At 44.9% G+C, this 27,985-nt stretch overlaps 1 protein-coding gene across 7 annotated transcripts in view; it reads right to left on the bottom strand.

Moving 5' to 3' along the window:
- The window catches only part of MYLK3 (myosin light chain kinase 3), a 29,428-nt gene extending 1,746 nt beyond the window's left edge, over positions 1-27,682 (bottom strand). Inside the window, exons 1-13 of one of the 7 annotated variants that reach the window (XM_082232901.1) lie at positions 27,612-27,682; positions 27,133-27,268; positions 14,109-14,199; positions 12,579-12,990; positions 10,408-10,970; positions 9,180-9,285; positions 7,278-7,371; positions 5,651-5,760; positions 4,286-4,427; positions 3,477-3,547; positions 2,812-2,940; positions 1,941-2,093; positions 631-763 (exon numbers count right to left, since the gene is read on the bottom strand). In XM_082232901.1, coding sequence (XP_082089027.1) covers positions 631-763; positions 1,941-2,093; positions 2,812-2,940; positions 3,477-3,547; positions 4,286-4,427; positions 5,651-5,760; positions 7,278-7,371; positions 9,180-9,285; positions 10,408-10,970; positions 12,579-12,990; positions 14,109-14,199; positions 27,133-27,268; positions 27,612-27,667 — 2,196 coding nt within the window. In that variant the 5' untranslated portion in view covers positions 27,668-27,682. Of the gene's footprint in view, positions 1-630; positions 764-1,940; positions 2,094-2,811; positions 2,941-3,476; positions 3,548-4,285; positions 4,428-5,650; positions 5,761-7,277; positions 7,372-9,179; positions 9,286-10,407; positions 10,971-12,578; positions 12,991-14,108; positions 14,200-16,818; positions 17,520-22,862; positions 23,015-27,132; positions 27,496-27,611 lie in introns of those variants that run through there. The other 6 variants (XM_082232905.1, XM_082232903.1, XM_082232902.1 and 3 more) reach the window with 6 other exon arrangements.
- Between the last annotated feature and the right edge of the window lie 303 nt (positions 27,683-27,985).

Here is a 27,985-nt window from a genome sequence, read left to right as displayed (position 1 = left end):
TATTATTAATTACAGTGGTACCTCTGGTTACGAACTTAATTCATTTCGGAGGTCCGTTCTTAACCTGAAACCATTCTTAACCTGAGGTACCACTTTAGCTAATGGGGCCTCCTGCTGCTGCTGCACTGCCGGTGTGCGATTTCTGTTCTCATCCTGAGGTAAAGTTCTTAACCCGAGGTACTACTTCCGGATTAGCGGTGTTTGTAACCTGAGGTACCACTATAATTAAATTTGTCACCTTTTTCGCTATGGCAACTCCAAGCGACTTACAATACTTTAAGCAAAAAACAAAACATGAAGCCTACATGAAAACATCCCACCCACTCAAAAAGGCCAGAGATAAAAGCCAAAGGCCTGATTAAAAAGGGAAGTTTTTGCCTGCTGCCTAAATACATGTAATCATGGTGCCAGGCGAGCCTCAGTGACATATTACAGAATATGCTTGCTAACAGAAAGGTCGTCTGGAGGCACCCCTGGTCCCAAGTTGTTTAGGGTTTTCATTTCTGAGTAAGAAGAACCTGAACATGGCCTGGCAAGCTGAGAGAGGCAGCCAGTGGGCATCACGGATGACAGTCACAATAACCTTGAATGGTGCTTGGAAAAAGTGTCAGAAGTCAATGCAGAGCTTACTTTCCATTTCCTCTGAGCCATGTAACGCCGTAGTAGCAGCTGAGACCTCAAGCGCACCTTGGACTTCTTGGCTTTGCCAGGCAGGTCTGCCAGCCATTCGTGTTTAAGGCAATTTGCGGCACTTGTTCTGCCACTGTGAAGATACGAGGGAGGGTGGAAGAGAATTTGTGAATGGACACATGAGGTGGAATCTGACCTTCTCTGGAAATGAAACAACAGTCATTCAGTATTAGGCTTGAATGTCTTGTTTGATTATTTTGGAACCAAATGAAAGCAAACAGGTTGCAGGGATGGTCTACATCAGTGGTGGGGAAGTTCTAGCCTGCGGGCCTCTGAATTTGGTCTGCGAGGTCGTTTTAGGCAAATCACACCCACCTGTCAGTCACTGAGATCTGTTATCTATTTTCAAGAAATTTTATTAGTTTTACAAATAAAAAATACAAATAAACAAACATCAATAAAGTCATACTGTATGTGGAGATTCTCCAAATCTCAAGACTTCCCCCCATCCCGTCCATAGAGTCTTATTTTAAATATCCACAACTGCATATTAGTCTGTACTCCAGTTTATATATTGAACCATATTATCCATAATGTTTTTTACACTACAAGTGTGTCAGAATCCTGCTCTTGTTTCCATCTGCTTACAGTGGTCTCCTAGATAACTTACAATTTTTTCCCATTCTTTTATAAAGTTTTTATCCCCTTGGTTTCTGAGTTTTCCAGTCAGCTTTGCCATCTCGGCATAGTCCATCAACTTGGTTTGCCATTATTCTCTGGTAGGGACTTTGTCATCTTTCCAACTCTGGACCAATCACATCCGCAAGATCTGTTATCTGCAATCTGAGCACCGACTGCTAAGACTGGAAGACAAGGGATCTCTTATTAACTGTATTAGCACCACCGGAGACAAGATTCTGCTTCTTTTAAGGCATAGCAGGCAGAGACTCATCTCAGATCTTAATGCTGTAGGTAAGAGACAAGCCTGTGCAGGAATTCTGAATCTGATGCATGCCCTGCCATGCATCAGAAACGACCCACAGAGAGTGCACCAGTCCTGGACTCATTCTTTGGTTTGAGAAAGATTCCATATCTCAGTATACATGCAGACCATAGAAGCCCATTCCCCTCCATCCCTTTCGTGTGCAACAGATGGGAAGCAGGTTCGTTGGGCACAAGGACAGAGGTGGATTCAGCTGGGCTGAGAATTTTCAAGGGAATCTGGCAGGCTGGGTGATTGTATCCAAGTCAAGGGGTGGCAACAAGAATTATTAGGAATAAATTGCTTTTTCAAACGAGAGGCACTGTACCTTTTCTCCTTTATCAGGAGCCTGGAAACAAAGTCTTTTGCTTCTTCCGACACTTGTTCAAACGCTTCCGCATCAAAATCCCAGCTGCAATTGACAATGTAATTCATGGTCTCCGTGTCAGTTTCTCCCAAGAAGGGTGACAAGCCGCTCACACTGAAACAGGAAACCAAGGTGTCATATGGAGACATTCCTGCCTCTTTTCATGCCCAAGAGGCTGTGCAATCTGTCTAGTCTGATGCAGTGGAAGAACAGCACGTTGTGCAGGGCCTTTTCAGGGGCTGCTCCAACTCTCTGGAACATTCTGCAAGGGGGCAGCAATCCAGCCTATAGAGATGGGCAATCTGCAGCACTCCAGTTGTTGCTGGACTACAAGTCCCATCATCAGCTTCCCTGAATACTGGCCGTTCTGGCTGAGGCTGATGAAGTTGGACTGCAACAACATCTGGAGGGCCAATAAATTTAATACATAATAATAAGATAAATAAATAAAATGTGCCAATGCGCTCCAACTAGTGCTGCTTTGGTGCTACGGTCTGAGTGTGTAAATATAGCTGCGTCACAAGGGGTTTTCCCTCTTTTGCTATGTGACACCACTCCTCTTCTCTTTTCCATATCCATCATCCCCACGCTGGAGGATAACGCAATGATCCACTCATTGCTGCGTCACAAGGGGTTTTCCCTCTTTTGCTATGTGACACCACTCCTCTTCTCTTTTCCATATCCATCATCCCCACGCTGGAGGATAACGCAATGATCCACTCCCTGGTGGCCCACAAAGTCTCTCGACAGAAGTCTTCTGCATCCTGACCTTACAAAATGCCACTTGGTGGCCTTTTCTACAGAGCTAATGTTCTCCAGAGCGTTTACTCACAGCATGTATGCTATGACGCCCACGCTCCACATGTCTGTCGGGAACGACACAAAGTCATAGTTCACCACTTCGGGAGCCAAAAACTCCGGCGTGCCAAAATTAACTTTCAGCTTCTCACGGGGCTTGTACCTTGATGAACAATGGGGGGGGGGGAGAGAGAGGTGCAGATTTGTCATCGATGATGTGGTGCTCCAGTAGGCAGGCGCATGAACCATGCATAGATGATGAACCTGGCAGTGGTTGTTGGACTACAACTCCCATCGTGCTTGACCAATGGCTACATTGACTGGGGCTAATGGGAGCTGGAGGTTCCCAGCTGCACTATACATACAGCTAAACACTCTATCATGCCATTGAAAACATGCAGGCTTCGCCTTTCCATTGCAAGGAGAGGAATTCGGCATCATGCTATTATGATATCAGCTCAAGCATTTCAGCTTGCTGAATGGAACAATCCCCCCCTGCCCCCCCCACTCTGTGCACTGTTCAAGGCATTTTTCCAACATCCCCTCAAGAGCCAAGGGGTGTGGGGTTAGAGGAAGAAGTAAGGGGGGAACCTGTTGCATTAGCATGAACATTATTGCGTGAACTCCCAAACATGGATATAAAGTATTAGATTAAAAAAAATTAGCAGCCAAAAGAAGTTGAGGGGTGGGGAGGCTTACCTCCTTGCTAATCCAAAATCAATTATTTTAATCTGGTTTCCTGTGCGATTCACACACAGTATGTTCTCAGGCTGCAGAGGAAGAAGAAAGCATGCTTAGATTAATCTGAGAAGTCGTCATCTGCAATCTTTGTATGTGATTCCAAAGCTCATCTGTGTAAAATTATGTTTCAGCATGGCAAGGGGAAAGCCCCAAGCTCAAATGCTATTTGCTCAGGCACCAAAACATGATGAATTTTGCCCACTGGGTTTTAGCCTTGGATGCCTGACTTTGATATTTCAAATGAAGTGTTGTGATTAGCCTGTTGGACTAGGACCAGACAGACCCGGGTTGAAATCCTCACTTAGCCATGAAGCTTACCAGCTGACTTTGGCAACACAGATATCAACAACACATAACCATAAATTATGATAAAGCTGCGTTTTTAAAACAAACAAAAAACCTGTTTTTTTTAAAGTAAGTAAAGTATAAAAGATCAGGGGAAAAATGGTGCCACCCTTCTCACTGGATTGTGATTGGGAGGTGTTACTGAATTTTAACAATACAATAAATATTGATTGTTCATAGCCATAAGTCAATGCATAGCCATAAGTCAATGCAATATATAAAAATGCACAAACAAATAGGAGCAGAAGTCTCCTATAATTTCTGGTTAAAACCGAATCAAATTTAAAATCAACCTTGGAACTTCTTGGGGTTGTTCTTACGGGGGTTTGGTTCAAAATTCTTGCTCAGATTTTCTTTGCTGCAATTGCATAAACTGCAATTATTTTGGCTATAAATTGGCATGGAGTAGAAATTTCCATCACCTTCAGATCCAGATGAAGGATGTACTGTTGGTGCAGGTAATAGATGCCCTCACATATTTGTTTGGTGAAAAGGATAGCATCTAGTTCAGTGAGGTTGTAGTTTTCATCTGTGATCCGGTCAAACAGTTCACCACCATCGACACTAATAGGGAGACAGAGCAGAACATGGAAGTGAGATGGGTATCCTCTTTTCAGCTCAATTGATTTACATACATTAGGTCCCAACTTCAGCAGATATCAGTCATAGGCTCATAAGTGTTGGAAGGACATCAAAAGTTATCTAGCCAACTATACCAACTGAGCCATCCAGCCTAAGTCCACCATTTCCCAAAGCAGCCTATTCCACTGTCAGAAAGCTTGCACCACCAAGAAGTACTTCCTAATCTTTAGTGAAAATACCTTGTCTTGCAATTTGAACCTAATGGATCTGGCAGTGGTGGTACCTGCTGGAACAACTGGAGCAGAAAGCAGGGCAGCTAGGAGGTGGAGCCCAAGTCAATGACAGGCAGAACCACTGATAGCCCCATCAACAATATGCATTTCTGGGTCATGTGGCCAGCATGACTAAACTGCTTCTGGCGCAACAGAACACAGTGACGGAAACTAGAACGCATGGAAATGCTGTTTACCTTCCTGCCACAGCAGTACCTATTTATTTACTTGCACTGGTGTGCTTTCGAACTGCTAGGTTGGCAGGAGCTGGGACAGAGCAATGGAAGCTCACCCCGTCGCAGGGATTCAAACCGCCGACCTTCCGATCGGTAAGCCCTAGGCTCAGTGGTTTAGACCACAGCACCACCCCATCCCTATTTAAAACAGTACCATACCACTTAAACAGTGACAGTTCCCCCCCCCCCAAGAATCCCAGGAACTGTAGCTTGTTAAGGGTGCTGAGAGGTGCTAGCAGACCTCAGAAAGCTACAGTCCACAGAGCCCCTTGGGAAGAGGGATTGGTGATAAAACCACCCTGGGAATTGTAGCTCTGTGAGAGGGAACAGGAGTGGAACTCAGTAGAACTCATCCTGTAGTGTGCACAGGATCACAGGTTTAGCTGATTTATCAATAGATCAGAAAGGTTCAATTTCAATTGGTAAAGTTGGGAATAAAGGACAACCCAAGCTGTTTTATATATTATGTATTATTTTGTTTGCTCAAACCTTTGCCAGCCTTGTGCCCTTAACTACAACTGCCATCAGCCCCAGCCAGTCTGGCCAGTGATCAAGGATGATGGGAGTTGTAGTCCAAAACATCCGGAAGGCACCCAGCGGGGAGGGCAGGTTTATGCAATGTTATAACGGACATGTTCTGTAGCGTTTCTCCTGCAGTTGCTCGCACAAGACACTCAAAAGATATTTTATGACTCACTATTCCATGATTAAGGTGAGGTTGTTCTTGCACTCAAAAGCATCATAGAGCTGGATCAAATTCACATGGTTTAGCTGGTTCATGATGTTGATCTCGTTTTTCACCTCCTCCTGAAATATTAGAGATTAAGAGTATTGTGAGCGTTAGCAGCAGTCTGCAGACGTTGCGTTTCAGTGGGGTGGAGGGTTTAGAAGGCACACAGCAGGAGCAGCCTGAGGCGAAACAGAAAGCTGCTTCCCCACCTGTTGCAGGCCACCCCCACCCCACCCCTGAAGCCTCCCTTAGCTGGGTAATATGGCGGCACCCACACAGGCCCAGCAACAGTAGCGGGTCCCAGTGAGATTTCTATGAACCAAAATTGTTTTATTTGTCCATTGCTAGGGCTCTGGGTGATCCTGCACAGGCTAAGGTGGCTTTCTGTCAGAAACCAGGCTGAGGAGTACAACTCTGATGAGGAATGGTGCCCCCCCCCCCGCTCATGGCCAGGATCCTGAAACTCCACAGGAGCAGTGGAGTAGTGTTGATTTGGAACAATGGTTTGCTGAGGGGCACAGTTCAGAAGACAATCGTCGGACAGAACTGGGAGGTGAACAGCAAGAAGGATGGGAAGAGTGTGAGCTAGCCGACTCTCACACTGGAAGATGTGCAGCCTCTCAGTCCCAAGGCTGGGAGATTAGATAAGGTGGCTGTGCAAAAGGCTCAATGGCTGAGAGATCAGGAGGTTAGGAGATGAGAGGACGGAAGTGACTAGAGGGAAATGGACGGAACCTTAACTGGGAGCACCTGCACTCCGAGAATGGTTGCTTGTTCTTTTGCTGCATTCATTAAACATTTCTGTTACTGGTAAGAGACTGCTTTCTCTTTGTACTGCTTATCTACAGCCAAGGGGGGAGGAGGAAGCTGAGCCCCCAAAGCCTGACACTTTCCCATAAACAATAGCTTGCTTGGGAGTACGCTGTATCCCAAAATGTCAGCAGCCTGGAAGTGTGATTTGCTGAATTCAGTGGAGTCTAGCTTCCAGTTAAAAGGTTTTTGGGTCGCACCAGCAAACTGCCCACCACAAACCAAGTGCATAACCTAAAAGGAATCAATATTCACTGTTGTGCATTTGCAGGCCTGGATCTGCTATTTGTGATCAAATGCAAACCTGTGTACTGTGCACCTGCGTACCATTCCTGATCTCTTCTCACAAACCCCAATTAGTCCCAGGATCTAACCCCACTGGGCTTTAGATTGTGGGAAGAACTATCCAGTCCTTCTATCCAGTCCTTCTAACAGCAAACTCAACTGGCAAGTGCTGCCAAGTTTGTAACCAAAACAGATTCAGCTGAGAGAGGAGGTTGGTATCACCATGATTGGGAAGACCTCAAGGTTTGCAAAAATGCACAAAAAAAAGCTTTTAAAAAGCTTTTTTTTAAAAAAAAAAAAAAACCCAAAGAGCAGAAGAGCCCCAAAACAGCCTAATCAGGACTGAGGATGCTCTGTAGCCATGGGGTTTAGAGAGAAGGCTAGAAAGGGAAAAGGGAGAGTAGGATATCTTGCTTGGAGGCAATGGCTAGACGTGGCTTGAAAGAAAAGGTCCCCACTCTTTGCCTGTCTTTTTTATTTTTAACGAGGATATAATTACCCTTTCTTTTGCTACTTTCACTTTGATGATCTTGGCTGCCAGGCAGAGTCCCGTTGACTTTTCGGTGCACTTGTGAACTTGACCAAAACGCCCCCTGTTGATGGAGAAGACAAAGCAGTGAAGCCCGGAGGGGAAACGGCTTAGAGGCCCACTCACCGCAGACGCCTCCAGAGACAAACTATTCTTATCGTCAATTAAAAATAACTTGGTACAAAGGGAACGGAATCGTGGAGGTCGGGAGGTCTAAGGGCTCTTCTTTCTCCCAGCTTAGGGGGGGATTAGGCTTGATCTTTCCAGCCAGTTGTCCAGTGCTTACGTTAAAATATTACACCCCATTTGTATTCCTCGTTTTCACCGTGGAATGACAACCTGACGGTGGTCTGCGTTGGGTTCCATAACTGGACACGCCTGGTCTCTGTCCTTTAGCAACACATTACCGAAGCTTCCTTCGAGTGGATATTTCTGTGCTAAATCTGTTTGTTTCTAAATGATGCCAGAATCAATAGCTACGGGCGGGCCTTCTCAATTTCTACATTACAACCTCAGTCCAGATGTTGGGAAATGTCAAAGTAACATTGTAGGGTTTTCTCCACTAAGTCCTACCCAGGATAGACCCATTCACATGAAAGGACCTGAGTAAGGCCCCATCTGCACGATGTGTTTAAAGCAGTATCATAGCACTTTAAACAGGCATGGCTCCACCCTAAAGAATCCTGGGAACTCTGGTTTGTTAAGGGTTATGAGAGTTGTTAGGAGACCCATACGGCTACACAGTTTCCAGAGTCTCCTAGGAAAAGAGACTAGTTGTTAAACCACTGTGGGAATTAAAAGGGCATTATTCAGAACTGCGGTTTGCACAACACACTAAGGAAGACCATCTTAGCTGCCTCTTAGTGCAGACCCAGATCATCAACCCAAACTTCGACAGCCACTGCCTAACATGAACCAACATTGGCAAGACTGATAGCAACAGCAGCATCATTGGACAATAATGCTTTATTCTCTCACTAATTATGTTGTTTTAAATGTGCATTTTACATTTGACTTTCTTTATAATGTTTTCCATTGAAATGTTAAGATAATTGGTTTTGGGTTTGTTGTTTACTCTGCTGCGTTAAATGTATTCTGTACTTCACCTCCTTGGCAATGTTTTGTTTTGAAATCTTTTCAGGTAGTATTTCAGGTTCCCGTTAATCAAGTTGCTTTGAATGTACAGTACTCTATTTTATACTGTACTTTCTTCAGCAATGTTTTATTCTGGACTGTTTCATTGGATGCTTTATTGCAAACCGCTTTTAGATTATTTTTTAAAACATATATAAAGTGGTATACAAATGAAATGAATAATAATGATAATTATAAAGATAACAGCATGATAAAAAAATAGAAACAGTGACAATTAATTTATCATGTATTCAAAATCCAATTAAAATGATGTAGTTGAATTAATTCAACAGAACTGATGGACTTGATCCAGTGGTACTAGCTTTTCAAAGTCTGATAGTCATTTCCATCTCCACTGCCCCACTGCCACCCCCTTGCTTAGGAGTCAACTCTGAGGCATCTTCAGCCCTACAATAAAATATTTGAGGGGGCCAGGCTCCCCCTAAGTTGATGGGGGAGCCTGGTGTGCATGCACCACATCATGTGATCGCTTATGCAGCATATGGCTTACCTGGGCCTCCTTCCAATATTTTATTAAAGTTGACACACCTGCTTGCTTAGGTAACCCCACCAACCCCCAGAGGCCACTACTGCCCACTTTGGGCAACACTGATCTTCCCTACTCTTCTGGTTTGGCAACCGTATCCCGTCTCTCACCCCTGGGTTTAGATGTTATCATACCTGGTATGATTTTTAAAAATATAAAAATAATAAGGAGGGCGTTTTAGCGGGACTCACCCTCCCAAGACTTCGTGATGGCACACAGAGTAACACGCCGTCAGCTCAGTTTGCTTGATGCTCACGATCCGATGTTCAAAAGGAGCAGGAGGCGGAGGGCTGTCATCTGAAGCAGAAACAAATGGTGCTTATTGCACTAGTTTTTCTTGCATGCACATGTAGTCAAAAGCCAAGTAAAACTATTTAGTTTAAATAAATCAACAAAATGTATTAAATCAACGGAATCTATTAACTTGATCTGGTCATAACTGGTTATGGTGAGTACCGCTCAACTAATTATTCCATGCAGCCTTATAGGTCTTCAAGTGCTTCCGAAATCTGCCCAACCAGTTTGACATGAGAGGCTGTTAAGACACAAGGTGAAAATGTCAAAAGCGTATCTGTACGCTGTAGGCAATTACGTCTATATTGTGTGATGTCCCACCCACTTGAAAATCATTGTCTTCCTCACAGTTTTGCCATGCCTTTCACCAGCCAAGGGAATGTGTACAAAAATGTATGTACTGGGGTTAAAGTGTGCATACAAAATGTATATATTAGTATGCAAAAATGCATTACATTAGGAACCTCTTGTGCATGTTAGGCAAAGTGGCATACCAAATTAACACTAAGATACCGGTGAATTTTCATCGGGACTTTTTTTTTTTTAATGCAAAGTGAAGTGGAAATGAAAGGAATAGAATTTAAGATTGGAAAAATGAGAAACTGAAGGGAGCCACAATTGACCAATTCATCTCAATGAACTATTTGCAAATTAAGCCCCTGCTGTCCCCCCACCCCACCCCTGGTCTGAAAGCCCGTGTTATGTTCACGTTTAATGAAGGTGTATTGGGGGGTGGGGGGGTTATGTCATGTTGTAAATCAAATTTCCAATAAAAAATGAAAGTCCTCCCTTGCTGGACCTAAACAGGTCTTGGTCTGGCCAGTGGGTGGATAGGAAACTGCTAATGAAACTCTACAAGGGAAAGAGCCAAAGCTCCCTGGTGGAGCATTTGCTTGGCATGCAGAAGGTCCCAGATTCAACTCCTGGCATCTCCAGGTAGGACCACAAGAACCCCCTTCCTGAAATCCTGGAGAGCTACTGCCAGTCAGTGTGGGCAATACTGCACTCAATGGACATAGTGTCCAACCCCCTCCTCAATGCCACTGAATCATTTTCAAAATGTTTTAGATTTGTAGTGTCCATGTGACCCAGGCGTGTCTGGGTAGCACATGTCCCGCTTCTTACCAATGATGACCTCCTCCACTTTACTGGCAGCTAAAGATGCAGCATCTTCAGTCGGTTTTGTGGCAACCTGACTGGGTCTTCTTCTCTCTTCCCTTTCTGCAGGTGAGCTACCCGATTCCACAGTCTCCAATCTGCCGTCTTTCACAGAGTCTTTCGTTATCCTTGTCATTTCCTTGGGAGCTTTCACTTTGCCTCCTGGATCTTTCCCAGAGTCCCTTGCCACTGAATTTGGGCATGGAGCCATTTTGCATTTGACTTCTGCTCTCCCTTCGGTCTTCTTAAGTGGTGATGGAGGAGGAGGACCCATCAGTTTGGGCGCCTGCTCAGATTGCTTATCCGAAGACTTTGCTCCTCTTGGTTCTTGGGCTGGCTCAGCCCTGCTGTTCTTCGAGGGCTGCTTAGCTTTACAAGAGTCTGGCAAGCATTTTGTTCCTTCACCTTTTGATAGCGGTGGGCAAATTGCTGATGCTCCATTGCTGTTGCCTCCTTGACTTCCAACACCAGCTTCTTTCCCCTTCGACGCTTTGTCTTGGGCATCGCTCATTTCCATGTTGATCGAAAGCCTGCAGAGCAAACACTTTTCAGTTTCAGATGTTTCCTTGTGAACTTTTAGCTCCGTGGTTCCCAAACTTATTTGGGCCACTTCCCCCTTAGTTCCACAAACTCATCCTCAGTGCTCCCTATCCTACCCCATGAAAAGCATTGTTCACAATTGCATTCTGCACAACCCACTAAAGAAGATAATACGACAATAAAATTCAAAGCAGTAACAATTAATTGCACATTTAGTCAAAATCCAATTAAAACTATTTAGTTTGATTAAATCGACCAAATGGATGAACTTGATCCACTGATACCAGCTTTTCAAAGTCTGACGGTCATTTGCATCTCTAGCACCTCCCTGCCAAACCCTTGCCTCTTAGCGCCCTACTAGATAATCCCACTGCCCCATTTGGGAGCCACTGTTTTAGCTGGCCCTAATGAAGGTATTACCTTTGTGGGGGTATTTCTTCCTACTGGAAATATGATTCAGAGCAGCTGTGCCAGCTGAGGCTGATGGGAGTTGTAGTTCCAAACACCTAGAGGTTGCGGAAGGCTGACCTACCCTAATTAAATCTGCAGAATACTTCCTTCACTTAAGACTATTGCAAGGTGAAAACTTCAGTTCTTGCAGCATGACCAATCTGACCGTAATTCAAGGTATCGCCTGATCAAGTTTTCAACATGGCAGGAACACAAAGTAACCTGTTTGGTGCAATGCCTGTATTTCTAATACTGCCATCTGCTGGACACAACCTATGCAAACTTGCAGTCCCTTGTCTCTCCCTGCCTCTCTGCAACAGTCCAGAGCCTGCCATCCAAAGGCAATTGCTTCCCCTAGCCTCATGCGCAGGCTGTCCCTGGTTGCTGAATAGATTTACTTGTCAATAACATTGTTCCAAAAGCCTGCAGTGGAGGGATTTTTTTGTGTGTTTGTTTTAAGTATATAACCCTGGATCTAAAGAGCATCTTGTAGCATGAGCAATGCCCCACCCTGGCCACATTTTGTATACAGCTTTCGTACTCTAGTTCAAGAGTGGCCAACATGGTGCCCTCCAGTCCAGATAAGAACGTAAGAAGAACCTGCTGGATTAGGCCAATGACCCACCTAGCTCAGCATCCTATTCTCACAGCTGCCAACCAGATGCCCGCAATGGGAAACCCACAAGCAAGACCCAAGCATGAGAGCACTCTCTCCTGTGTTTTCCAGCAACTGGCATTCTGAAGCATTTTACGAGAAAATAAGAAGCTATGCCAAAGGTGGGGAACCCGATGTCTGAATGTGGCTCTCTGGGCTTTTCTACCCAGCCCTCAGGACTTTCCCCAGGCCCCTTCCCCAGGTAATACCCCTCAGCTACCCTGCGCTGATGCCTCCCTTGAGAACTTTTGTCTGCTTAGAATATGTCCTTGAACTGCAACCACGCCCCTTGTTTGCCTGGGAGGAGAGACAGACCTGTCTCTCAAAGGCTCTGGCTTTTGCATGGTTGGAACGTAGCCTCCCCTACAAAATTATGAGTCACCTCTGTTGCTCCACCCACTTTTATCCCTGACCACCACCATGAGCACGCAGTCCCCGGAAGCCTTGTTTGCAAGGTGAAAAAGCTTTGCCCACCTCTAGGCTATGCCATTACCTTGTCCGTATAACTTCACCACCAGGCTTAGAGGCAGATGACACAGTTTTCACAGAAGGAGCACCAAGCCGGGAAACCTCGTTTTCATTTCCCTTTGCTTTTGGATTGGCATGCTTCTTAAGAGGATCTTCCAGGCCAGAGGCTTTGTCTGTCTTCTGGCATCCAGCTGGATTGCCGCTGCTTACGCAGGAGAGGCCATTGTTCTGGAGCACGGCACTGACCCCAGCAGTGTCCTTTTGCTTTGGGCAAGCTATGGGGTCACCTGCCTGTCCCTGAGCTTCTTTGGTTTCCAACTGGGCCGTCTGCTGTTCTGTATGTGGACTGCAGTCAACTTTCGAAAGGACCGGACCAGCCACGTTCACCTTTTCACATGCTCCATCACCGCCATCCAACTTTTTCTCCCTTTTGTTTCCTAAGGACAGAAATGATACGAACAGAGAAAGCATTGGATGAACCATTAGTGGAAGGCGGTATATATGGGGTGGAGGACCCACTTTGCAAAAGAAAAAAGGAAAAAAGATAGGAGAGCACTGCTTAGGGCTTCATTTGTACTGTACATTTAAAGCAGCACCACACCATTTCAAGCAGTTATTACTTCTCCCATAGAATCTTAAAAATGATGTTCTCTGTATCAGTTGCATGGGATGTGTATGTTGGTCCTTAAGACTAAGGCTTGATAGGTGTGTCTTCATTGTAAAAACTTTGGGGAGCCTCTGAATAAGGATGTATATTCTCTGGGGGGAAGTATTAAATCATAGAATTTTATATGTAGGAATCAAATCTGCTGCCTGGGAACTGTAGTTTGTTAAGGGTGCTGAGAGTTGTTTGGAGGCCCCCTATTTCCCCCTCAGAGCTACAATTCCCAGAGTTCCCTGGGAAGAGGGATCAACTGTTAAACCACTCTGAAAATTGTACCTCTGGGAGGAAAGTAAGAATCACTGGACACTATTTTTTTAAAAAGAGAGAAACAGAAACAAATGCAGTTCCCAGGATTCTTTGGGAGCAGCTACTGTAAAGTGGTATCAGGGGTAGACTCTGGTCTTTCAAATTTCAGCGGTGCCCTGTGCGAGGCCAAAATTGGGTGCCACAACCACATCTCGCCTTCCATTCTGTGTGTGCACTACATTTATTATTATTATTATTATTATTATTAGTAGTAGTAGTAGTAGTAGTAGTAGTATACCACCTTATACACAAAGATCTCAGGGCAGTTCATGAGATAAAATCACAATAAAAACAAAAACAACCCAATAACTCCACACACACACACATTTTAAAAGGGCATTGGATGTCGAGCAACCAAAGGCCAGGTTAAAGAGAAATGTTTTTGTCTGGCACCTAAAGGTGTAGAACGAATATTTGAAATCAAGAAATAAAATAAACATTTAGCTCATTTGTTGCATTTCTTATCTTATTAAGACCCCAACTTGAGTGAAGGTCCTGATATTGACCAAAGTGCCATGAAATTTCTCAGCAATCGACGCTGTGCCCGCTCTGCAAATCTGTTCAGTGTGATACATTTATAGATACCTTTCAAGGAGTACTTGCCTTCTGCCTGGATTCCTTTGCTGCTAGGTGCATGCTTCCCTTTTGCACCTTTTTCTTCTGGTTTATCTTTAGTCTAAAAGGGGGGAAAGGGAAAGTCCGGTCAATGTAAGAAGAGCCTGCTGGATCAGGGCCAATGGCCCATCTAGTCCCATATTCTGTTCTCCCAACCAACCAGGGGCCAACCAGATGCCTCAGTGGCAGGCAATGAGTACAAGAGCAGGACTAGTAGCTCTTGACAAGTCTTAGCCTTCATGAGTTTGTCTTATCCCTCCCTCCCACAAGCCATGCAAGTCGGTGGCCATCCCAAAATCTTGTGGTCGGGGATGAGCAAAGGAACATTAGAAGAACTCTGCCTACTAGAAGCCCAGAACAACACCTGAGGGCATCTGCACTCTCCCCATTTGTGATTCTCAGCCACTGGGTATTCAGAGGGATAATAATAATAATAATAATAATAATAATAATAATAATAATAATAACAACAACAATAATTTTTATTTATACCCCACCCATCTGGCTGGGTTTCCCCAGCCACTCTGGGCGGCTTCCAACCAAATATTAAAAACAATACAGCATCAAACATTAAAAACTTCACTAAACAGGGCTGCCTTCAGTTGTCTTTTAAAAGTAAAATAGTTGCTTATTGCCTTGACATCTGCTGGGAGGGTGTTCCACAGGGCAGGCACCACTACCGAGAAGGCCCTCTGCCTGGTTCCCTATAACCTCACTTCTCACAGCGAGGGAACTTCCAGAAGGCCCTCGGAGCTGGACCTCAGTGTCTGGGCTGGACAATGGGGGTGGAGATGCTCCTTCAGGTATACAGGACCGAGGCCATTTAGGGCTTCATCCAATAATGGAGGGGGAACATAGCCATTGCGGCTAATAGCCACCCACTTGCCACGGTTAACTTGCAAAGGTTAAATAACCTTTCTCCTCATTTACTTCCCTTGGTGTCATTTTCAGATTCGGGCTGGGAAGCGTTTGGTCAAAATGGCCTCAGTGTCCTTGCCATGGAAATCAGTGCTCCTTCCGTTGCCCTCTCCCTCTGGACCCAATCCATATCACTGCACAGCAAGTAAGAGGAGGTGGTTTCTCGACCTCCTTGCTCCACCACTTCGATGTGTGCAATGAACATTTCTGCAAGGCTGTTTGTTCTGCCTGCGTTCAGAGTTGCATCTTTCGGTGTAGCAGCACCAGTGGTTTGAAACTCCCTGCATGTTTAACATTAGGCTGGAGGCTTACCTAGAGTTGCCCTTGTCAAGGAGCTGTGTCAGCAACACACACACACAAATCACTTTACAGTGGTACCTCGGGTTACATACGCTTCAGGTTACATACGCTTCAGGTTACACACTCCGCTAACCCAGAAATAGTGCTTCAGGTTAAGAACTTTGCTTCAGGATGAGAACAGAAATTGTGTTCTGGCAGCGCGGCAGCAGCAGGAGGCCCCATTAGCTAAAGTGGTGTTTCAGGTTAAGAACAGTTTCAGGTTAAGAACAGACCTCCGGAACGAATTAAGTACTTAACCCGAGGTACCACTGTACTACAATAGACATATTAGAAACGACTACATTTTACATGACCCAAGTACTTAAAGCATCCAGAGTGAGGCGAGGAGGAAGGGCGGGGGGGGGGGAATGCACATGTTTGTGCCATAGTGCCATGAGGTCTAGAAGCTTCTCTTGCAGTTTGATCTTGCCGTGACAGCTGCAGCACATTGCCACATGCATATACCATGCACCCTATAATCTCCAGCAGTCTACCTTCATACCGCCTTGCCATTTCTCCTACTACTCAGCTCCCAGCTCTTGTCTAAACTCACGACCTTACACAGATAACTGGAGACATGTTTCTGGGGTGATTTTTGTGCGTGCGCACATGCACACCAGGCCTGCACCCCCTTGCTTATACTGTTACACTTGATAATACTGACGCCGTCTCCTGCTACAAATGAATCTCAACAGGTCTATCCAGACCAAAGAACTTAAGGAAAGATCGTCTGGATCGGGGGGGGGGGGGAGCGATCTGCTCCAGCCCTCTTGGTGATGACTTACCGAAATTTAGACAACATGTAACAAAGGCAAAACATATAAAATTAACTGAACACATAAACAAATACAATGAAACAGTGGTGCTATGTGTCAAGACAGCTCTTTTAGCAATTCATAAACAGAGACAAAAAAAGAATGTAAAGGCTTATAGAATATGTCTGCCTGAAAACTAAAAAATTATTTCTCTTTCAGGAAGTATAATCATATGAAAGGATGGGCAGAATACCATGACAGAGAGAATGCTAAACTTAGCATTGAATCCTACAGTTCCAGGGCACAAACAATTTTATTCAAAAACTATCAACATTACATCCAGTTTCTTTCAGTGGTCAGCCAGCTGCCCATGGGAAATATTAATCCAGCAAATATTGAAAATATGTTCCTTACTTATGTATACTTGGTTTTCTGTTTTAATATTTTCATATATTTTTACCACTTCAAGGTCCTGATTCATCAGTTGAAGACCAGTTGTCTGGAATATAAAATCATACATTGCTGGCCATTGATCATGCTAGCTGGGACTGATAGAGGCCAACACCACCTGGAGGGTCATGGGTTCCCCATCCCACTAAATAAATGTGATAAGATTTCTACTGATGCAGGAGGTCTTGAACAAGCAACGTGGGGAGAGGGGGACTCACCTCTTCTGCGGTTTCAACCAGGCTCCCTTTCGGCCAAGGGACAACACCCTTCAGGATAAAATCCACCACCTTTGAGTTTTTGAAAGTCTCCCCCAAACATTTCACAACCTTGTCCACCGAGTCCACCATTTTCTCCATCTTCTCCAGCCTCTCCCTGTACTTTGAAGCATCTTGGTGGGTCACTTTTATAAGCTTCAGGATCTCGGTACATGTGCTTTGGGTGTCCATTTGGTGAACCCCATCTTCAAATTTCAGGCCCCTTTTTACTCCACCGATCTGGTCGGCAGGCGTCCGTGAGACGGTGAGCCTGTGAAGGCCTTTCCCCAAATCATCGATCCCTTGGTTAACCTTCTGAAGCTTTCCCGTCATGTCTTCTTGAAAATTCAGCAGTTTGTCTACTTTCTCGTTGAGAAGGTTCAGTTTTTGGTCCATTGTGCTTAAACTGTTCCCTTTCGTAACCTGTGACTTATTTACAAACTCTTCGTCGATCTCCTGGTTGCTTTCAGACATTGTGGCAAAAAAAATAAAAAATGGATTAGGCAGGTAGCCCCATTACTTGTTGAAATTAGAGGATAGCTCTATGAAATTCCATCTCGAGTTGGAAAGGAAGGAAAATTCTAGAACACTTTGTGAGGGCGTCACTAATTAGCTGCTATGTAAGATATTCCTCCTGCAGGCTTATAATGATGATCTTAACTTGGCGGTGGGCTTGAGGGATGTCTCCCCCTCCCTCTTGGCCTTCTGACGTCACAGAATCGTTTAAAATTCTTTCCTTGAGAGGCTGTTGATAACCATGTTGAGAATTGGCAATGGTCATGTAGCAGACATCCCCACCCAGAGAAAGGAGAGGGCAAGAATGTTTTGCTGTTTTTCCCCTACTCCTTGGGGAAGGCCAGCGGTGTGCACTGAAACGACATAAAATGCTTTGCTTCGTCCCAAAAGGAAAGGATGGAATTGAGCTGGATACAACATGGTATGGCCTAAAAGAAGCCAGCATTGTGAAAGCAGAAATGCGCGCACAATGATCAAAACACATACATGCCTTCCGCGCCCAAACTTGGCCAGCAGTTGAAATTTAAAAATAGACAGTCATGACAGCGATATGGAGTATATATCTACTGCCAGCATGCCTTTGTCAACTGAAACAACTCAAACTGAATTCTTCATTCGGTGCCAAGAGAGCCCCCAGTGTAAAAGGAAAACGGGGGAGAGAAAATCTCTGCAGAATGGCATGTCAACATTGTTTCCACAATTAACGGTAAAATAATTAGCCCTCAAAAATGATTTTCCCACAAAAATTACTGAGGCTCTAACGCTGGAAATGTTTGCAGCACCTGAATCTCGCTGAAATCATTGGGCCAGGCTAATTCTTACAAGCTTTTGATTATGTGTTTGTTTCGGTAGTTCCATCTGTACCGAGGTGTGTGTGTGTGCGTGTGTGAGAGAGAGAAAGAGAGAGAGAGTGTGTGTGTGTCAGTATCTTCTTTCCATTAGCAGTAACTGGAGTATTTCCTGGAGGGGCAGGGACAGCTCCCAGCCACCACACCAACCATGGGAATAGCTCCCCAAGCAGTCCCTTTCGATACCCGGGTCTCCCACAACCTTCCTCTCAGTGTGTGCTCTCTGGCACATGCTCACCTGCCAACTTAGATCTCTGTGACATTTTCATTTGACGTCAGTCGCACGTACAAGAATAATTTATCAGTTGAAGCTTAGGCTCGGCAGTTCCACAACAACAGAGAGCCAAGGAAGGGGTAACAGCTTGAGCAGAGGAGCAGTCATGCCTGGCAACAGCAATACTTAGCTGTCAAGCATTCAAAGCACAGCACATTGGTTCTCTTGTCGCAAACCTCACAACGACCCTATGAGGTAGGCCAAGACCATTATCTTCTTGCTGTGGGGGCAGGGGTCCAAGTCCTTCCAAGAAGAATATCCAGCGCATTCACAGCAGAGATGCAATTCAGACCAAGAACTCTTTCATTCACAGCTTAATTAATTTTTAAAAGCTACTGGTATTTTGAGAAGAAGTTCTTGGATCTTAATACTTTGCCAACTGGTGCCTTGCAACATCTGGATTTGGCTAATGAGCTCTCAAGAATGATATGCCTGGTTCCTTCACTGTCTGCTGTAGGAAAGGCAATGAAGACTATTTTATTTACCACAGGTGTGCACAGAAGGTAAATCTGAATCTACTGGTAGATCTCTGGGTGATTTCTAGTAGAGAAGCAAGAGTTTCTGATCACCTAACCACAGTATTCATTCATTGGTTTATTTATATACAGTGGTACCTCAGGTTACAAACGCTTCAGGTTACAAATGCTTCGGCTTACAGTCTCCACTAACCCGGAAGTAGTACCTCGGGTTAAGAACTTTACCTCAGGATGAGAACAGAAATCACATGGCGGCAGTGGGAGGCCCCATTAGCTAAAGTGGTACCTCAGGTTAAGAACGTTTTCAGGTTAAGAACAGACCTCCAGAACAAATTAAGTTTGTAACCAGAGGTACCACTGTACTGCTTTTTGCCCAAACTGCCCCCCCAACACACAAGCAGGAAACCAATTAAAATAAATACAGGATATAATAGAAGTACAGTAAATGCAAATGCACAATAAATAAATACAATAAGTTAATACAAATATAAAAGAGCAAAAACCACCAGAAGCACCATCAATCATATTGAAATTACATACACAAGCCACATTCATACTGTCACCAGAGATACAGCTCCTCAGCATCTGCCCCTCGTGTAGAAGTCACGTTGACTCACATCTTTGTACCTGCTTCTCTCTGTCTCCCAGGAGCAAGCCCATCCTCAGAAGCATCATCAAAGGGAACGTTCTCAGCCTCACCATATCCCAAAGGAGATACCCAAAAGGGATAAACTCTTTTGATGTCTTCCTTTTGGTGTCTCCCCACTTGGAGCCACATTCCCAGGGCTGGTCCGCCAGCAGCAACTGACCACCTACAGAAGCCTCCACATGAATCAACTTGCCTCTAAAAACAGCTACAGGCCTGGCAAAATCCCTCAGTTCCCTGCGAAGAGGGTCAATTTTTAAACCACACTGGAGATTGTAGTTCTGTGCAGGGAACAGAGGTCTCCTAACAACTCTCAGCACCCTTAACAAACAACAGTTCCCGCGGTTCTTTGAGGGAACCTATGACCGTTTAAAGTCATATGAAGATACTTAAAATGTAACGTGCAGGTGGGGCCCATGAGCCTGGGTTCAGAGCACATGTGGAGCAAAACTTTGGCTTAGCTCAGCATGACGTAGAAGTAAAAAGTTATGGAAGGAGCAATGAGGCTGCAAGTGACTCTCTAGGACAGTGTTTCCCAAACGTTTTTGGGCAACGGCACACCTGTTTACCGGAAAAAAATCTCGCGGCACACCACCATTAAAGCCCCGCCCCGTGACGTCAGCGCGCAGCATCACGCCGGGAGGGACGCACAAAAGTGAACGTTTTTTCCCTTCCCCTTGCCAGGGTGGGAGGAGGCAGCAGAGCGAGGGACTGAGGGACGGCGGCAGCTGAGGCGGCGGCGGCTGTTGTGGTGGTGGCGGCGATAGCGGGCGGAGGAGGAGCCGTCGCCGGGAGTTGCTGCTGCTGCTGTTGCTGCTGCTGCCCGGACATGCCGGCCTCCTCCTCCTCCGCTGTCTCGCGCTCCTCCCTTTTGCGCGCGCTGCCCCGCCGCTCGGCACCACCACCGCGGAGCCGCCCCCGGCTCAACGCGGATCCTCGCCGCCGCCGCCTCTCGCCGCCCGACTCGCCCGCCTCCCTCCCACGGCACACCAGCCGGTGTCTCACGGCACACTAGTGTGCCGCGGAACACCGGTTGGGAAACACTGCTCTAGGAAGCTGCATTCATGTGGTCCCAGGTAAACCATGGTTTGGTTTACCATGACACTGGAGTTAGGCCATTAATGGTCCCTTCAGATGCCCTTTCCATTGTGCATCCATGATCATTTGTATTGGGGCAGTTATGCATGATGTGTTTTCTTTTTTTCTTTTTTAAATAATATTTATTAAATTTTCCATTTTAACAATCCTATAAAAGCCACATTAAAACATTCCAAATTATGATACAATAAAAAACCAACAACAAATATTCAATGCCAAATTATATATCTTTTGGGTGACTTCCCATGCTCTGAAGTTTTCAATATTGTTTGTACCTGCAAAAATTTAAGGGTAGACATACTGTTTCACTTCCAATCAACTCCTTGCCAAAATTCTGCAACTTTTTCTACCACAAATATTCCTGTCTACTTTATTTCTTACCTACCCACAAGCAGCCCCCAGCGCAAGAGCCCTCTCCCCTCCTGTGGTTTCCCGCAACTGGTAGTCAGAAGCATGGCTACCTCCAACAGTGAAGGCGGAGCCGAGCCATTGTGGCTAGCAGCCATTGGTAGCGTTACCCTCCATGACTTTGTCCAACCCTCTTTTAAAGACATCCAAGTTGGTGGCCATCTAACGATCAACACATTTGCTTGGAAATAAGCCCTCATTCTGATGTAGAAAAGTATGATATATTTTCAAGGTGAAAACCGTAAGAGGAGCACAGTGGTGTAGCGTGGGGGGTGCGGGGGGGGGGCCGGCCGCACCGGGCGCAACATCTGGGGGTTAGGGTTAGGGGGCACAAATCCACAGGTTAGGGGGTGCAAATTACTTGCCTTGCCCCGGGTGCTGACAACCCACGCTACACCACTGGAGGAGCACCTGTAACTACCATAACATCTCTATAGTTGGCTGGTTGCCCGTCAATTATAAAATGACAGTGATGGAGACAACTGATATTCTACGATATCAGTGCCAAGTCAGGTGCTGATATGAAGCCTATTTGCAACTGCCACACCATCTGCCTTTAACCGGGTGGTCATTTGTGGGTAGAGCAGGGAAGGGCTGTGGGGCCTAGAATTTTAGCACCAAAGTCCAGCCCTAGCTGCATTACTGTTCTTCGCTGAAAATAAATTGTGGATTTAAGGGATTAGAAAAACTATGGACAACTTTAGGCCTCCACTACAACTCTCACTTCTAGATTTACTGGCTGGTTCTGATGAGTGATGGAGCTCAACAACATCTGGAGCGTCACAAGGTCCCCAATCCCAGGATTAGAGGAATGCACATTTAAAAGCAAAGGTTTCTATCCTTTAAGTAAACCACCAAGGTTATTACTCATTCCCCACCCCTCAAAAGCTCCCTCTCTCCCTGCCATCTCTGATAAATGATTAAGTGACATACTCAGAGAAAAACTAGAAACAAAGAATCTAACTTTCTTACCGTACTTTCTTTCTTTCCCAAAATTTTTTATTCATTTTATAACACAAATAAAAAACACAAACAGAAAAGACAAACAATACAAACAAATTCTTGTCATATCCTTATTTTTCTAAACATTGTTAAGTGGGCTTCCCCAAGTCCCACCTATCTGATTTTCATTTTATGCTGTGTTGCTTTCTTGGGCAAAAAGAAGAATAACTGAACAGTTTTCAGCAGGAAACTCCTTGAAGTTCATCCCTCTCTTTGCATGATTTGTGACAGTTTTCCAGTGAAACCATTCCAGACCTTACTCCCCAACCTCCAATGATGATGTATTATTAACACATATAGGACAGGACAGAGGAAAACAACAACACAATGGTGATAAGATTTGGAAGAAAAGCAGAACAAAATGAAAATACGTAATTTAAATAGGATCCATTCTGGACAAACACACACACAGATCCCTTGTTGTATTTATGACTTTTTATTCATTATTATCAATCTGGTCCTCTCTTATGCCACTATTCATCAGACAGGACTGCAGCGTAGCATGCATCAAAACAGTGCACATCAATGAGATTTACAAAAAAAAAAAAAATGTAACATACAATTAAAACTAAAACCAGCACACATCTCTAGGTCACTTGGAAAATGACTAACTTGGAAAGGGTCTGGATATCTGAGACAAAATGTGACACAGTCAATTAGACCTCACATACAAGCAGTTTTTAAAGTTACTTTTAAAAATATATATATTTACAAATATATAAATATATATGTTTGCTTACCGCAAACTTCTTTATGTAATCGGAAACGCAAGACCCTCCCATGTTCAAGCGAAGCGTCTTATGCAACGGGGATCCTTGATACAGCGTCCCCATTCCCTCCCCCTTTGGCCTTGTTGCTGGGCCAAACCACCAAGGCACCCTGCAGCTATTGACTGCATTAAGAAACAAAGCCTCTGTGGACATTGCCATAACAGGCATTCCGCTTTATCTGCCACTACACAAGGCATTTCAGCCACTTCCTTATCTCCCAAGCCCTGGCTTTTATCTGTATTCCTACAGCTCACTTCCTGGGTCACTGATAAAGTCTGTGGGTGCAAAAACAGAGGATGCTGTTAATTTGAAGCCCCCCCCCCAAGAGGGCACCCTCCCCCCTCCACATTGTTACCCCTTGTAATTTGGCTATTGGATGAGCAAAAAATGTGTGTGAAAGGTATAAGGATGAGCAAGAAGCAACTTGGTTGGCTTTAAAAGAGGATTAGACAAATTCATGGAGGAGAAGGGGGTTATTGGGTTTTTATTTTGATTATATATTTTGTGGTTTTATATTTTGATTTTGTTCTGTGAACCGCCCCGAGACCTCCGTGTATAGGGCGGTATATAGATTCAATAAATAATAAAAAAATAATAATGTTGTTGGCTACTCAGCATGGCTGTGCTCTGCCTCCACAGTCAGAGGCAGTGTCTGAATACCAGTTGCTGGAAACTTGTGAAGCTTATGAATCTGCCTTGTTTTCATCAACCATAGTTATGGTTAGGCACAGATGAGGGTTCAGGCAACGCACTAAACAGAAGGGAAAGCTTCTGCTCTCTTTTTGACTACACCGGAGGAAGGGAAGTGTGAGCCCAGTGGGAGGCCATGCCCATTCTTGTAACACCAAACTATGGTTTGCTATGCTATCACTGTACAGAATCCATTGAGTTGGCCAGAAATTCTCTTGATCCTCATTGCCAACAATGAAGACCTAACTTTTGAATAAGGGTGTGACTCCACTGGCCCATATCCCTCCATCCCCAATACTTCTCTCTCCTTTTCACAATGCTTATTTGCCCTTGAGGGTGAGGGACGGGCTTCCTTGTGCCTGTGAAACACAGTGCATAGGACTGAATAGGCTGATTGACAATACAAGTGCTCAATAGGAATAGTCATGAGGCCTCGAAACACAGGGAGGGCTGATTCTCCCCGCCCCCACCCCCACCCCCACATGATGCCCCGAGTTGGGAGGTGGGGACACTTACCTCAAACTACCCAGAGTGCTTGTCTCTGAGGCAGTTTTAATCCACTGGGCCAGGCTAGCTTGTTTCTCCTAGGGCAACTATGTCAATCTCAGTTTCTCTTGGCATCTCATGTGCAACTCTTGAAGGAGGGCTATGTCGTTTTGGAAGGGTATATTGTACGAATGGCAAGTGCACCATTAAATGAAAACTGAATTTAATTTCTCATAAGAAGAGCCTGCTGGATCAGGCCAAAGTTCACACAATAGCCAAGCAGATGCTTCCAGATGTGGAGGCACAGCATAGCCATCATGGCTAGTAGCCACTGATAGCCCTCCCCACCCCCATGAACGATGGCTTGAGGACACCTTGTTTCCACTAACCACAGCTAAGATGTACCTCTGTCTGATTGAGATTAAATGACAAATAAACAAATAGAAACCTGAAGTGAATGGTTTCCAGAAGGCTCTTCACAGCTGCATGCAAAAGGTCCCAGGTTCAAGAACCAGCATGTCTAGCTAGTGCTGGAAAAGGCCCCTGTCTGAAACCCTGGAGAGCCATTCCCTGTGAGTGTATCAGTGTTTCCTGAACTTGTGTATCCAGCTGTTTTTGGACTACAACTCCCATAACTCCAAGCTAGCAGGACCAGTGGGCAGGAATGGTGGGGATTGTAGTCCAAAAGCAGCTGGAGACCCAAGTTTGGGGAACCCTGGTTTAGATAGTACTGAACAAAATGGAACAATGGGCTGTTTTGCTACAAACCAGCTTCCTGCCGCTCTCAGCTGAAGCTATGTGCATCAGTCTCATTCCCTAGCGACAGAGGCAAAATTCAGACAGCGAACTTCCTGGATCATAGATCTTAGCCATTAAGCTCCACCCGCAGAAAAAAAAGAGCTTATTGAAGGAAGTGATGCAAATGTGATAAACAACCATGTTTAGATAGGGGCACTTGAGGCAAGTCAATATTTTTGTTTGCAAATAACACTATTATCCTGTGCTTTGCAGAGGAGAGGCGTTCAGATAGCGGCAAATGCACGTAGAACTAGCGAGTGCCAAAGAAGAAAAAGGACAAGGCTTGCGTGATCGAGTGGGTCCCCGTTAGGAAATTTGGCAGCCAGGCTGGAACAAACACACTCACCACCCTGCCACCCTCCATTAGCGGCTCTAAATAGAGAATGCTAGTGTAAAAGGACACCTCGACCGTCCTGCATTGTCTTCAATCAATGCATGTCTTACATGCAATTCGTGGAGATAATTCCACTGATCGATCAGCTTCTCTGAGCCATTCTGCTTTATCTTCTGCAAGCCAGAATATGTTGTTCCTCTTCATATTTCTCAGATTCGAAAAGAGGCAGGCAGGGAGAAAGCAAACGTGTTTGGCATTTGGGAGGAAAAGTCAAATGGCCAGCATGTTCTTCATTTGGCGTTACAAATCTGTTAACCCACACTGTTCCCAAGAGAATATTGGAAGCAGGAACATGGCTGTGAGAGAACTGCTTCCAAGAGAGGTTTTGCAGCACAGATCATTTCAGATACTGATTTTTTTTTTTTTAAGTCTTATGCCACCTACTCCAAACAGAACGGCTCCCAAACACTAGACTTTAATAACATTTCAAAAATATGCACCAGCAAAGTCAAGCCATCAAATTCCCAAGACAAAGGCTAGTCCATAGTTTGGTGCTACACAAAGGTACCTGGAAGTCTAAAGCTCATACAAAGTTTCCTTCTCATTTTGTACTACTTCCTGGTTTGTGGCAAACCATAGTTTGTCATTGCATCTGAACTGCCAAGCTGTAGTTTACAACTGCCCTGCAAATCAGAATTGCAAACCGGTGTCTGGTTATGGTTTGAAACCCATAGACTCGGATATCCAAACGAGAGTGCCCTTCCATTTGCAGAAGAGACTGCAATCCAGCAGAGACTTACACAAATATTTCACTGCTGCCTGCAGCCCCCTTGCCATTTTCCATAAAAATGGCAGTACCACACACACACACACACACACACACACGGCACCCTTCCACTTGCAGGAGATGAAAGAACGCTGGTTCATGAGCAGACTTCCGTTTAGGGATCTCTGGACCCAACCCATAATTTCCTGCTCCTGTTACAATGAGACAGCGTGACGGTAGAATTCAAAGAGTGGAACTAGATGGGAATAAGAGACACATGATTTGTGCTGACATTCAGGGCAGAGAGATGCAATCCCACTTTGCCTACTCTTTGTGTCTGCAAAAGTTCCAGGGTGGACAGACGGCTTCATTTGCAATCATTGTGTGTCCTACAACTTCCTGATAAAATCCTCTAACTTTTCATACTGCCAGGGTTCTGGAGTTATTGTTTTTCCTTCCACTCTTTGTGGAACAAGAGTGTCCCTCCAGATGGCAATAATGCAACAACATTAAGGAGGTATTACAAAACATTATATTGTGGTTGTTACTGATTTATTAATCATCTTCTAAACCACCGCCACAAGGCGATTTACACGTAAAAAGAGTTGCAAACACAGAAACATATATATTTAAATCAAGACAGAAGAACCCACTTTGGAACTTCCTGCCTATTGATACCAACCTTCACTGTACTCTTTTGAGCTCCTGCTGAAAGCATTTTTCTTTAGACAAGCCTACCAAGATAGCCAGAATGTTCATGCTTATTTCAGTTATTTGTTTATTGCTGCTTTAAATTTGTTCAATTGCTTTCAATTATTGTTGTCCATTGTTTTTATTGGAAAAAAATATATCATTTTATCCTTTTTGATCAAACTGCTTTGATCCTGGGAAAGCATGTCAGAACAAGCATGTCTTCAATTGTTTCCAGAAAGTGAAGATTGCGTGCACCTGTCGCATCTCAACAGGAATGCTAAGAAAGCAGCACAATGTGTGGACGGCCCGGGATAATTCCACCACTAATCCATTACGATTGCATGTTGCAGAAAAACACCAGCCTGGAAGGGGGCCCCAGGCTGCAACGTCACATTCATGATTCGCAAGAAATATGCCTGAAAGAGCCACAAATAGAATGAAAAGCCAGCATTGCCCGTTCCACTGGTACCTACCCTTTCATTCGTCTTCCATCCGTGCACCAAAGCCGCATTGGATACCAGCATATAGCACTTCCGAGGAGCAGCAGAGGGGACGAAGGAATGCAGCGCAACACTGAAAGCCTGGAAGATGGGCTGGGAGGGCAGAAGCCTTAAATTACAAAACAAAGATGTAAAAGGACTGTTGCAAACTGTTATCAGGGGGAAAGGGGAAAAGGGGAACATACACTTATGGATCTGTCAAGGTCTCCAGCCGCAGAGGCATCATGCAGCAGCCTGAGCTACACTGACTGTCCTGCCTTGGCACAAACATATTTCAATAGGGTGCTCCGTTCCAAATGGATTAGAGCGAAAGGTCAGGGAGCCACAAGGCTCTCTCCACAGCTAATTAGTATCTATTTGTCTCCTGCATCTCTTAACACAGAGGGAGGAAATCCCCCCAGGACCAAAGGCGTTCCATTTTTAAACCTTCCCCCAAAAGGCTGATCATCTACATATACATCCTGGCAACATTGCCAGGGACAGGACACTTCTCCCGGCTGTTTCTCATTTTTGAGGTAGGATACATGAGGCTGGGGAGAAAATCAGGGCTTGTTTCTTGTTTATAAAATGCAGTTTGCCGGCGTAGGCTGCCCTCTGGAGACGGGTTTAGGTCATGGCCTCTTTTTAAAGAAAAAGAAAAGTGTGTTTGTTTGTTTGTATTTATTACAGTGAGTAGAAAACAGAAAATTTAATTTCTTAAAGCGAAACATGTTGGCTTCCACCTTCATCAGTTGCTCTAATAAAAATGATGCTGTTTCCAAGTATTATAAGAAAATACTGCTCCTCTTCCCTTATGGGGTATCCAAGAGCCCGTACAGAGTCCTTA

Source organism: Podarcis vaucheri, assembly GCF_965113315.1.
Source record: "Podarcis vaucheri genome assembly, chromosome: 7".
Classification (NCBI taxonomy): domain Eukaryota; kingdom Metazoa; phylum Chordata; class Lepidosauria; order Squamata; family Lacertidae; genus Podarcis; species Podarcis vaucheri.
The sequence above is the reverse complement of the archived record's forward strand: the minus strand, read 5'-3'. Positions and strand labels throughout refer to the sequence as shown.